Below are 13910 nucleotides of genomic sequence, written 5' to 3'. Positions count from 1 at the left end.
ATGAAGCGTACTCAACGCTATTAAGGGACAAGTTTTCTGCAAAAGGAAATGGTTATGATTTAACATTTTATTAACATCCTTCTCCGGGCACCGTCGGTCTTACCCGTATTTACACTCTCCGCTCCATCATCCCGACAGTAGTCAAAGGTCTGCGTCCCGTTCGCTCGGTACTCGAGACGATAATAGTTTTTACGACACTTTGGGCAGTACTGAGTAACTTCGTCGTCTCGGCCACTGCACTCCTCCTCAGCCTTCTTCTTCCCTTCCTCATCCTCCGCACCAGCGGTCGGCAGTTCTGCCTCTTCTGCGGCCAGCTTCCGCTTCATCCGATTTATCGTACAATTCTGTCGATTTATAACGTCATCCTTCTCGTACAGCTGCTGCCTAATGCGGTTCTGCTCGTTCTTCAGCCGGTTCTCGAAGCCAATCAGTGCCTTCAGGATGCGGGACAGTTGATCGTCACGCAATTTGCGCTCCCATTCCAGCTCCTGGCTGACTAGCTTCAGGTGGGCCTTCGGGCCGATAACACCCTCTAGCCCGGTGCTCGATGGTCGCTGCTGCTTGCTTCGTACCTGACCATCGCCCAGCCTTCGCAGTAGCTCTTCGGCTCGCACACCTGCCGTACCACCGTTTCCTGTCGCCGCCATCTTTCGTCGATCCTGGCGCGGTTGCTTGACCTCGTCCACATCGGATCCACTGGTGGTCGTCACTGGGGCCAGGGTGTAGATCTTCGAAGCGGAGCAACTTTCATCATTGACCACTCCGTCGTATTGTTTCGATGTTTGTGTCTAGCGTTGAAGAAGAAAAAGAGAAGCACAAACAATGAGAACAGGAAGGTTTCAACTCAGGCGCGTCATAAAGATGTAAAGCGGAACTAGTGCGCGCTTCCCCCCCGTTTGGTCGACTTTTTAAGCCAATCGAAGCCCTCACTTCCCTGCGGTGGACAGCCTAAAGCGCCTGCTACCCACACCGCCCGTTATCAACTCTCGGCGTTTGCAGAGTGTAGGAGTGAAGCAGCAGAACTTCGTCTATTGCTACAGCGGCCGTGGCTTTCACAGTGTCCGTATGGTAGCAAATTTCCTTTCCATTTACATATTTATGGCCCACCTCACTCGACAGGGATTATGCTAGATTAAAACCGTGCTCGAACAACTTCTTGCTTACAGTGGCGATAGCTTTATTCTCTCGCGTCACGAAGGCGAATGAAGAGCGAAGCACATAAAACGCTACAAAGTATGAGCAATCTCGTGCAGGCGGGCGGTCAAGTTTCTGAATACAATCAAATTTGAATAGAAAACCAACGCTGTTTTTTAGCGCGGTCGAGTGTATAATTAGTGAAGCTATCCTGGGGAGATTCATTCTGTTCTATGTTCAACTAGTTAAAATAGTTTATTTGTTGAATGATGCGCAAAACACGTTTAAAACAAAGGAATGCATCTGTTGCTTCTCACCAGGTCGACAAGAACAGATGTTTTTTATTGAGCGTAAATCTATCTAGAAGCGAACTAGCGGGGAGCAAAAGATTATTTTGACAAAACGATTGACCGGAATGCTCTAGTCCGGATAAAACTGCTATAATGTAAAACCACAGTTAAAAGAACAGCTTATAGTAAGCCGAAAGATTATTGAGAAATCAAATATGTTGTGGAAAGATCATTGAAAAATCACATACAAATCATAATGTTCATAAGTTGTATCACAATAAACTCGTCGGATAAGAGATCAGAAAGGTTTTACTCAACTTTATTAGCAAAATAATGCGTTTAACGAAAAACACAACCCGCGATGAACCAGCAGCAAAAGAATATTTAAAAACACTCACTACGCTAGTGAGCAACAATCCTGGCGAACAAAAAACAGCGCACTCTCGCTGCTTCCAATTCGTTGTGTCCCACTTGGCCTTTTTTATGTCGTGCATGCAAATTCGGCTGTTTTTCGTTTCCTTTTTTTCGAGCAACCTCCCCAAAACACACAGACACGGACTCACAACACACACACACACACACACAACTCTCACCCCTTGAGGTAACGATTTTCCATCCTGCAAAAACACTACCTTCACCGAGACGGAGTACTCCGTGGGAGCACTGCCACCGGACTCGGGCTGTTTTATGCACAAACTGTGCCACATAGCCACAAGCACAACAGAGCACGGTACGGCGATTCGGTGTGGAAGCCAAGCGACCCACAAATGATACGATTGCGAGGCCATGATCTCACCCAACGGGGAACCGCGCTGTGTTCGAAATCTGGCGGACTGATAATTTTTATCGGCACAAAACCAACATCGCTCCAATCGGCTGATGACCGATAAAATAGCTGCGCATTGAATCGATTGAATAGCAGCACCCAGCGCGTAGTAGCGCGTCTCCATTAATCGACTCGACACCAGCTGTTCCTGATTATCCGCTCAATGCGACGACCGTTAACTCACGTGACGTCATAGTGAGCCAGTGCTGGCTTATCAGGCGGAGATTTGCGTGCAAAGTAGAATGCATTTTTCCACCCATTGACGACTACACCTTATCATGCTGCGAGCCTACCGGGCAACAGCGCCCCCCTATGGCGCCGTCAATAGAGAAGCTTCCATCGATATGATTAATTTATCAGTTGCTATTTAAAAGGGAGAAGTAGACAGAAAGAGTAGCAGGCTAGGTGCCCGTACATTTTCACTTATACGACCGTTGCGAGCAAATCACTTTGAACGCAGTGCAGCTGTCGCAGATCAGCTCGCCAAGGCCCATCATCATTAAGCTGATTGACTTCGTTCGGAAAGCGATGAGGTGAACTGCAATGACGAAGGCGTCACGGCAGGCGGCTATCACCGAGCAATCACCTGTCCACGGGCGCGATTGCCACGAACGTGATGACAGTGATTGAGAGGATCGACGGACAACTTAACCTCGGGCGAGACCGAGATCGTTTCCCTTCGCGCGACAACTGTCTATCATTAAATGGGGCGCATCTTCGATTGCTTCGATTGGTCCAATGTCCCGAGGCTGATGCCTGAGATGTCTAGGATTCACAACGTTCTTGCAGCATTCTCCTCTCATCACTGCACTGCATCACAATCGACATCTTAATACGGATGGATGGAAGGCTCTTCAAGAAGATCACCCGTCGTTTTCCAAAGAATTCTGTTTTTCGAAACCAGCTCCAGCACGCTGATGCTGTGCAATAGCCCTCTCGCCGTATAGAACCGACGTCATGCTGATCACGAACAAACAATGATGCAATCGATTGGCAACGAACTATGAGGTGCTACTCTGATAAGATTGTGTAGTTGAAGTTTTGCAACACGATAGCAACTGTTTGCAGACTATTGTTTTAACATGGAGGAGGCCGTTGCTATTGCTGCGCATCTTAGAAAAGTAGCTTCGCACTTCCTTTTCGACTTACTGCGCTCCAAGTCCCCCGAGTTAGTTGCATGATAAATACTCGTTGATAAAACGATGATCAACATACCTTTTAACTTGCTCTAACACTACAAGCTCCCCACACACACCTAAGCCTATTAAATACAGTAGCAGAGAGTCTATTACAAGGCGCCCCATTATCTGGCTACCAGGTACCAAGTAGTCAAAGCGGGCAGTCGTGGGAAATGGTCGCTAAAAAGATAATTTCCCAACCCCAGCACAGCTACAGACAATACCAGCTTGCTCAACACACATCTGGCATCATCTGAATTCACGATCTTGAAGGTGGTCGTGCAAAAACGTGCAATTGTCCTATGCCGCCTTCGCTTATTAAACATCGCAAATCTGGTCTAACAGAGACGGTGGCACGGCACGTGGGATCCGTTCCGTTCTAGCCGGCGGTTCTGCTGGAGGAACTGAGGTGAATTGAATTGGTGGCGTAAGGAAGGGCGATTCTTACGCCATTTGGAGTATGAAACTGAGGACTGGACTTGCAGAAGGGCAACTTACACGGTCGGTGCACTTGCTGCTGCCATGGAATGTTGTTGTGCGGACAACTGATATGCTACCGTTCCGGCCGCCGCCAGAAGTACAAACGGAACTAACTACTGGAGAGGGAGAGCAACAAAGTGTGAACGATGACGTGAAGGAATTGTGCTGAACGTGCGCATTGTGTGTACCGGGCATCGAAAAGCGAACGAAACCGGCCACCTCACCAGCAATTTGCCTCGAGCTTCATGTTACGCCATGCAGTTATGCGAAACATTCTTGTTAGTTCCCGTTCTTATTGCATCGCACGACTTCTTGAAAGTTATGCAGTTACAGCTGTTGCAAACGACCGTGTGCCGGGCAGACGTTGTTGGACGCACTGCACTCACTGCGTTGAGCCATAAACTAGGTATCTGACATTTACTGCCATTGTCTGACACTTTGATTGTCTAATATTTGCAAGCATCTTCAGAAAGATTGCGTTCCAAATGTTCATGAAACTTGATTCACAAACAATTTGTCACACAAAATGAGGGTCCATCATGCCCTAGTCCTCAACAGCAGCTCATGGTCATCTGGCCAAACACCAGCAAAAAAAAATAACGAAGGAAACTCCAAGCTGTCATTCAATGGGTCAATCAGGTGCCCGAAAAGTTGATCATCAAATTAGCATTCCACCAACCTGTATAAGGAGTCCTACTGAGTAGCAGTACGCTTGCGGTGCGAGCGAATCCGAATGAAACCCCCCCTCTAGGGTGACCCTACCACGGGACACGTGCCCATGCGACCCTCATCAATATATGTGAATGGCGAGCACTTTCCCATTATCGCTAAAACCGCGTACCCCGTGCGCGCTCTCATTTCCATTCCAATTTGTAAGCGAAACGTGAGACGACTGGCGCAGGGCCTTTATTGCCCTCCTGCTGCTCCTGCCGTTGTCCAGTGTCGGTCCTTTCCGGTAGGGTGCCAATATCCGCACCACCACCACTACCACCACCACCGGGTCACCTCAAAGCATGGTTCAAACGAAAGTAAATGTTAGTTCGTTGTTGTTTGATGCCGATTTCGAGCACATATTTGGACCTTCCTCGGACTCGGAAAGACCTTCTCGACGACGCAGACGACGGTGCGACCGACGCTCGATTCGAAAGTGACTAATCGCTCCAATTTCACCGACGCTCGATCGCAGTAGTCGTCGTCGCCGTAGCAGCACGACGAACCTTCCTCTCTCTCTCTCTCTTCTTGGAGCGCAAAATTTCACCTTTAAATTAATTTTAATAGCTCCAACGTGTGCGTGGAAAGCCCCACCAACAACACTCCAATCCAGGCGGTCGGACTGCTGGAGGTCGGAAGAATGGTCACCACAACATTTTGGGTTGAGGTGCGTGCGCTCGATCTGGACCCTCTTGTTTGCTCTCTGGAGATATGACTTGCGTTTTCCGTTCCATACACCGGTATGTGCGTGGCCCCCGGGTACTCTGACATTGCCAGGCGCTACTGACCGGATAACGACCGGATGGAGGATCACGTCAAATCGCGCGCAATTTGTCGCATATCAACCCCCCGGGTATGCACACACACGCACCATCAAATGCGCACCTCTGGGACAGCCGGGAGGTAATCGAGGGTAACCCTAACTTTCCAAACATCTCTCTCTCTCTGCTCTCTACACCTCTTCTGACGATCTCTCTTGACTTTGAACTTGGATGGTTAAAGGCAACGTCGGATGCATTGGCATGCAATGGCGGCACTCCCGGCCATCCGTGAACTTGTACCCCTAGGGACTGCTGTACGGTTCCGCACGGTGTATCCACATTGCCATCGTGGTACGGGGAAACATTAACTTGGTTGCCACTCGCCAACGGTCGAGTAGATCGCGCACCACCACCTGGTGTGCAGACGCCACCATCGCCATCAGTCCGAATGATCGTCGTCGTCGTCGTCGTGGTCGTCGTCGTACGCAAATGAAGAATGTGGCTGGACAAGTTTTCCATCCGCGGCCACGACCGCTTAGCAGATAGATTAGCAGAGAGCGCAGAGAGCGCAGAGAGCAGAGTGAGAGAGAGACGTGGGACGTAAGCTTCCATACCCTGGTCACCATCGTCGACTGCTGGCTTCTGGTCTCTAATTTGTTAATAGATATTTTATCGCACCTTCAGCCCAACCCACCGCACCCTCAGCACTTCCCTTTTCCCCTCTCGCGGGGACTGGTTTGCGGTCGGTGACAACGTGACGTACGGTGTCACTGATCTCGCTTCCTCTTCGCTCAGCTGTTCACACCGTTCACGCGCGATCATGATCGTACACAAGACATGCGAAAGATAGTGATAAGGGAGTGGCTGTGGAGGGGAAAGGGGGGGGGAGTTGCAATCGGAATGACGATCAGCGCGATCAAGCTCAGACTCAGACCATCTGGGTCTGGTCTGCCGCCAACCAGACTGGGAATGTCGTGGCCAACGAAAGAGAGAGTTTTCTCCGCATGAAGATCCGAAGAAAGGTGAGGATGGTGAGAAGGGAGACATTATTCAAATTAGTCTAGCCGACCAGACCAGTACCCTCCCTGGCGATCGTACACCGGTCGATGGCCGCCAGTCTCCGCAACATCTCCGCCTGGCTCATCATCTCGATCGACCATCTCGATTCGACTCCATGTTCCGTTAGCCGTCGATCACCTTTTTCACATTTGCACCCCGGCCCCTGGGGTGGGGGGGACTCCTGGAGCGCCATTCTTATTAGGTCCGGTTCATGATCATCTTCTTCCCCACCATTAGCCCCTTTCCGCACATCAATAGCTATCCCAAAAAGTCATCCCTTGTGATTGGGCACAAGACGTCGCTTTGGACGTGGAGCGATCGCGTGCCCAGACCGCGTGGAATGTCAACTAAACCTGGCGCGGTCGCCGCGCTGACACTAAGCTGTTGCCGCGCTAGGCTCAGGGGACATCGAGTTTAATCTCCGGCCAGGGACTGTATTCTGCAGGAATGCTCACGAGACGCTCTCGAGGTTACTTCTTGAGCACTGAGCTTGAGCGCTCCCATCCGAGGCCACCACCATGCGCATGCTCAGTCACGATTCAGGTGACGAGAATTAGGGTCGCCATCAGAGGTCGTGCCCTCATCCATCAGCTGCCACCGTTGTCACGAATTTCCTACGAGAAACTACTCCCCATAACCTAAATCTGGGCCCCATTAAGCGAGCGCGGATTAACGAGCGTTAGGCTCGGCTCGCCTTTCGACAGTGCGACGGACCTTGCGACGGAATTCAACCAACAAAAAAAAAGACCACAAGACAATGGGTTCTTCTGTACACGGATGTCATGAGAGACAGACCGTTGCTCTTCGCAACGGGGTATTTGGGACAAATTTGCCTTCTCGATGACAGGTTGACAGGAGCTGCCAGCGCGCTCTGAGCGCCTGATGACGGACGCGATTAGACATCAGTGTGTCACTGTGACGTACGTTATCGATCCGCCGATCGAACCGTCGTCGTAAAACCTGATCAATTATGATCATCCGGCAGGGCTCCGGAGGAATGCCAGAGATTGGGGAATTTACGAGTTTACCGTGTCTGAATCGCAGTAGCTTGGGGCCATCGGGTGTCCCGGAGCAACACGAACTCTAATCAGATCAAAGCAACCGATGATGGTCCGTGGGCTGGTGTCATAATTGGATTAGTCCGATCGGCAGTGCAAATGATGCATTTCCTGTGGCTCATCAGCGTCAGCGTCGTCATCTCTCATGACCTTCTTCTTGGCCGTTCCCTTTCCGATTGCGCCACAACATTATGGCGTTTCTCGCAATCGCATAACCGCGTATCATTGTCTGCAGACGCTACCGACATTTCAGAGTAGGTCAGAAAAGCTGGGCTGGGAATTGGCTAGGGGCTGCGTGAGAGCAGCCCTGCTCCCAGGTGGTGTCAGGGTCACGGGAATTGGTGAGATCAGCAGCAAGGGCTTCGGCTATATAATACGGAGCTTATTAGAGAGCAAGAGCAAGAGCGATACATCGCGGTATCGGATTTTAATCACCCAAAAACGCGATTCGATCCAGAGTCCCCGTGACCGTGACATTTGTACCATCAATCAAAAACTATGGAGCGGCCCCTCCCACGCGATGGTGATCGCCAGCGGCACTCCGATCCGATCCGATGCGATCCGATCTGACAGCGGCTTGATCTTAAAGACTAATTTTCAAACTCATAAACCGAGCTAGAACGTCGGCGTCCGATGATCATGAGCGTAGATTAGGCGCTGGTCTCGATCGATCGTGTCGATCGGTCGTTCGCTGGGCTGGCTGCTCGCCTGATGCGTTTGACATTTGGTCGTTCGATCAACTACAAGACATATACCAGCGACTCGCACTCAAAGGGTATAGATCCTGCCTGTCTGTCTGTCTCACATGAACCTGCGTGACAGCACCGTCGCTAGTGATCGCTAACCCCCCGGTCACTGGCAAGCTAATTAGCATAATAACGCAATTAACAATCGGATACCGTACACACCTTGGCAGAAATCTATATCTCCATAAAGTGAGGCCACTCATAACCCGCAAAACCGCACACCGACTGACTGACTGACCATTGCTTCGCGCGAGTTTTGCGCCTACGTTTTCCCACGTTGGGTATCCATATCCGGTGGCAAAACCTGCGGTGGAACCTTTGCGCGCCGTGTACTAACGAGCATTGAACGCCCACCGCAAGCATCATGATCACCAACGACGCACCATGGAAAGGCCATGGATTCATACCTTCTGTCCGGTGGCAACAACCACAGTTGGACAGCAACCTTTAGAGCGGACTTACTCCATTATTACTCCCTCACGGAGTCGCTCGACACCACGCTTTGGGGGTTAGGTATTCGGCGCCGGGCATAGCGCGGCTACTAAACGCCATCCCAGACCGTTCCTCTGTTCCCTTTGTAGTCGGGCGATGTGAGAAGGAGATCGACTGATCCCCATCCATCATGCCGCCACGCTGTACCGGTTCGTTGATCATCATCCATCCATCCATCAACAACAACAATCCGTCGCCCAAGGGATCAGCGTGTGTGTGTGTGTTGCGGTTTGCAAAAAGGGGCTAGCTTGCCATACAGTTCACGAAGCTGTCCAAACAAGCTGTCTCGTCGGGAAGCACCCTCGCCAACACAACACTTCTTACAATGTCACTCTTCGCTCGAGTGGAACACATTGGAGGTGATCGTATCACCCTCTCGCGAGGCGTGATATTCTCCTCTATGGTAATGAGAAGCAGAAGAAGGTGACTCTGCATCACGGAATCCTATCGCCCCGCCATCACTCCGTGCACTTTCGAAAGCGTGCCGGCACGCCGGCGGCGCAATGTGTAATGTGAAGCAGTTGGAAATGGAATTGGCCCCAAATTCTAATCGCGATCTTTCGTTCCGGTGTCGCTCTTTTTGGGAGGTGCGCGTGAGAGGCGCCCTCTAGGGAAAGATTGTGGCGAAATGTGGCGCCACGGCGGAGTTACCTAAAGGACCGACGAACAGTAGGCTGCCTCTCGAAAATGGCACAGATTCACGAGATTCACATGAAATCGCAGCAAGCGCCGCAGCGGCGGTGCGCGATGGCTGACGACCTGAACCGTGAAAATGAAAATGAAGAAAAACCGCTCACTCGGTGCTATGGGCGCGCGAGTCTTCGGATCTTGCGATCGACACGCTGTTATGGCGTCGCGATCATCGCGAAGCAGAAGATCAGCCACACAGCAGACGCGCGTCGTGGCCCTCCGCCTCGAGATGCCTGGGAATCGGTACGTTAAATATTCATCAATTCATCTCCGCCCCCTTCCTGAACGGCGTCGCACGAGGAGGAGCCTCTGATTGATGCAGGTCGTTCGTGACACCTGGACCTGGCCGCTTAATGGCTTAATGGTGCACGGATAATGCGTTTGCATTGTTCAGACGTGGCGTGCGAGAGATTGCCACCGAACCAGCCAGCCAGCGACGACGTGGTGCATTTGTCACATAAAATTGTGACCGCGAGACTCACCCACGGCTTCAGGTACGTGTTTAGTGATTGGAATACAAATTAGTCTAAGAGGGGAGGGGGGCACTGAACCTGGCACACTTTTACGCCGAGTTTGTTATTCAATTTCGGACCATTCTGGGTTCGTCGCGGACGTCTTTGTCTGCATGAAATTGAATTTTCCAAAGCGAACGTTGTTACTAAACCGGCGTGCGGTGGTTGCATCTGTGATGAAATGCGTGAGTTAGATCGGTTTTGTTTCGAAAGAAGTGTCCATTTTCTCGTGGCCGATCATCATGCCCGGCCCTTCACTTCGAATCTCTCTCTCTCTCTCGCTCTGTTGGGTCTGCGATCTTCGTCTCCATTGATGAATTCTTGCAACAAACAAATTCAATCTCCATTCACCGCTGCTCCGCACGCAGGTTACGCACCGGTGGCGCCTTCTGCTGGCTGGCCAACCGGAGCTGTACCGGAAACGCAACACGTCCTCAGCGCACTCGGAATCCGCAACGAATCCGGTGTTCCGTGGCCGTGGCGCATCTCAGATCAGTAGAAATTGACTTTTCGCGCCGCGTCTTTTTGTCCAATTCCGACCGCGCGCGACGGACCGATCGGTCCGACCGAACGAAACACAAACTTTGCAATCTCGCGCACAACAATGACTCTTTGGACGGTGGGGATCCGACCGTCCGTCCGTCCGCCGCTACTCCTGCTGCCACCAGTTTGTCCAGATGGAACTGGGTACATTTACCGATTAGTACCGGAAATCAGATCCGATTGGTTCCGCGCCGCAATCGCCGACGAGTCTCGTCGTGCGCGAGCCCCTCGGCCCCTCAGCCCCATATCCGGATAGGTTTCCTAAGCCGCACGAAGACGAACAAACGGTTTACGCCTCCCGCTCTTTCTTCTTCTTCTTCTTCCGCTTTTCTTCCTTCCCGAAACAGCTGGACTTTCCCCACGGAAGGCCATCGTGTCGAAAGGGAGGAAGCCTTTCGAGCTGAAGGGTTCGCCTCTTCCGGAACAGGTTTAGTGACCCAGCATCATCATCATCCGCGCACCACTAGCATACACTCGAAAGCCTCACGGCTCACACGCTTCCGGTGGTCTGCATATGCTTGCTTTATACTGGGAGAGGGCAAACACTGGTGACACCTAAAATTGGGAGAAATTTTTATGTCGCTAACACGTCGAAATCGTCGGTGAATCGGTTTGGAATGCCTGGGGAGGCGAGCAGTGATAGTGAACGAAGGGGAAATGGGGGAAGAAAAAAAACAATCGGTCCGTGCGCGCACACACCGGCCGGATCCGATCGCGATCGAAGGCCAGATTTATGGCAGCCTCTTTAGCGCTTCCCTTTTACGGCGCTACGAAGTCCGAAGTCGGATGTCTGGAACCGCGCAGCATCCCGCAGCGGCGAACTTTATGGCGGTTGGGCGTTTGGGTTTTAGCATGATCTTACGAGCTTTAGTGGGATGCCTTTCGTGTACGTTGGTGTGGTGGTGGCGTTAGATCGATTGAACACCCCTTGGTCACACTGGAAGACGAAGAAACTTCCAACCGTCCGAGAAGCTTAACACTGTTCGTCGTCCATCCGTCCGTCGTCGTCGTCGTCGTCGTCGTCATCAGAAACCATCTTTTTACGACACGCATTTTTGGATTTTCGTGATTGGCCTCGCTCCAAGCTTTTCGATCAAGCTCCACCAAAAAGGAACTGTCCTCGTGTGGTCGTTGCGATCTCATGCGGCTTGACTGATGTTGTTGTTTTTAGCCATTTACGATAGCGCACCCGTCCGTCTGGTGACATTTGGCATTGGATCAGCAGAAATGTTTGAAATCCCGCGTCGTTGCGGGATTAATATGTTATCGCTTTTCGGTTAAGCAGTATCCCTCTATATGGTAACATCCAAATGGCCGTTTCGTGCCAAATGGGCACGCTACCCATCGGACAGGGAGCAGCAGCGCACATCGTTACAATCACAGATTGGATTTGCAAAATGTTTTAATCAATTCCGGATTACCAGCTTATCGAGTAGCTACAGCTTGCTGTATTTTGGAGGTTAGTGCCACTAAAAGCGTAGGATGCTAACGAATAATGCTAGTAATAAGAGCCTTGTGAATTTATTGTTGCACCATTTGTTTCAACTGGATAATGTTAAAGGCCTCTAACATTGCCGCGGAAGGTTAAAGGTAATTATCAGCTCATTAACACAGAATATTTCATTCTTCTTATTTATTCTGTATGAAGAAACTAGTTTCTTTTATGGTTCTAGTATTCTGTACTACAAAGCTGTACTAATAACGAGCAGTAGGTCATTAGGCCTGAAATTTCGAAAATACTGATCGATTAAAACTTGCAGCATGTGGTAGATTCTTGGTACAGTTGACAGAACAAGATCAAATATGCTTCATCAATAGAAACTGCTAATTTTAATTTTTTTCTCACTTTTCTAAAGAATAACATGATCTCAACAAGATATTCTAAAGAACAGTTATTGTACTTGAAAAAAACTAAACAACATGTGCATGACCCCCAAGAAAATCATTAAAATGAGTAATTGACCTAACTGATTTTCTAAAATAGTTTTAAAATTTATAGCGTAGCATGATCTTCACTATAGTTTGCGTACAATAATTCGGTTACGCTCCATTTTTTGCAAAACGCAACATAACAGTGAAATATGGTTGTTCCTCCTTCCAAGAGGCACTCAAATGTTGTACAAATAACACGGCGAAGGATCAAGGTCTATCATCTAATCAAGATATCCAAAATACTCTTCGTTAACCCATGCGCTGCTAAAACCATCACCATAGCAACCGCCACAGATTTGCTCCAAATTGCACAGAGCCAATCCGAAGAATCCTCATCCGAAGGTCCACTTCTGCTGCTCCCCTTGGGCTTGGGCACGATTGATGCGTCGTCCACACTCGCTCGCGGCCCTAGTTATGAAGGGGCAACCATTAGCAAATGCCACAGACACCGGCGAGGGGCGCTCGTGGTGAACTTTTCAACTCTACATAAATCATTTATCTAGAGTTGATCGTGCAACCGAGTGCCCACGACCACGAAGTGGACCCCCGCCGGTGCTCTGCTCGAGTTAGTTAACATTTGGAGGTAATTAACCTGCCTCTTCTCGCCTGCCGGCCCAGGTGGACAAACAGACAGACACACAGACAGACGGGCGGCAGCGGCACGCAAAATGCTCACTTAAATGCCACCCTCAGGGTCAACCAAGCCAGCGGAAAAACGAATGTAAGAGGCAAGTGAACCGGACCACAAAGGTACTCTGCAATGCATATTATGGCGGTCCATTAAACAAAAATCTTCGGGCACGCGGCGTATGTGGGGCCCACGTGGAAGATGTCACTGCTAGATGGCACCGAACCTTTAAGGATATTACATCGTTAGTAGTGGCCCCCGGCCGGGGGGAGAGCAGGAGTAGGCCCTACAATTGTTACTCCACGCCGTGGCCTTCCGGGTGGTCACCACTTTTACGTTACACACTCGTCCGGAAGGCCACCGCTCCCATAAACCAACGCGAGAACAGCCCGCTCAATAGACAATGGCTTCATAAAATTATGCAAGCAAGGCACGCCAGATCCTCCCACCCTTCCCATCTCCGGGGGCTCGTGGACTCGCAGCAGCAGGATTGAAACGGAATTTATCGTTTTTTGACGCTCATATATTTTTTAATTGGTTTCATAACCTCACATATAACCCGGCTGCTTGCAGCCACTACACATGCATACTTTGACCGAAACCATTGCTCTCCGCTAGTGCGCTGAAGGCCCTCATCTAGCTCAAGAGATTAGATCCCTGCGATCCCACTACCTCCATCACTAGGGTCTCGGGAGTAGCGCATTCAGTAGCGCGAGTAACCTACAGAACTGCCGCCATATTACCGTCGCCATCGCAAAAGTGCCCTCATGATCAAAGCCTTCCAAACGATTACCTAATCCAACCAACCAACAGGCTATTAAGACCGGGGCCAAACAAAGCTAAAGAGCTATTGCAACAAGCAACCATCAG

The 13910-nt window shown here is 50.4% G+C and overlaps 1 protein-coding gene across 1 annotated transcript in view; it reads right to left on the bottom strand.

The window, feature by feature from the left end:
- Positions 1-13910, bottom strand: part of LOC125949905 (uncharacterized) — a 33100-nt gene that overhangs the window by 4153 nt on the left and 15037 nt on the right. The window contains exons 3-4 of the mRNA XM_049677383.1: positions 104-788; positions 1-36 (exon numbers count right to left, since the gene is read on the bottom strand). The exon at positions 1-36 is cut by the window's left edge and continues 767 nt beyond it. Of these exons, the coding sequence (XP_049533340.1) occupies positions 1-36; positions 104-788 (721 nt within the window). The remainder of the gene's footprint in view (positions 37-103; positions 789-13910) is intronic.

The sequence above is a fragment of the Anopheles darlingi genome, chromosome 2 (genome assembly GCF_943734745.1).
Source record: "Anopheles darlingi chromosome 2, idAnoDarlMG_H_01, whole genome shotgun sequence".
In the NCBI taxonomy this organism is placed as follows: Eukaryota; Metazoa; Arthropoda; class Insecta; order Diptera; family Culicidae; genus Anopheles; species Anopheles darlingi.
Note: the sequence above shows the minus strand (reverse complement) of the source record. Positions and strands in the feature narration are given on the sequence as shown.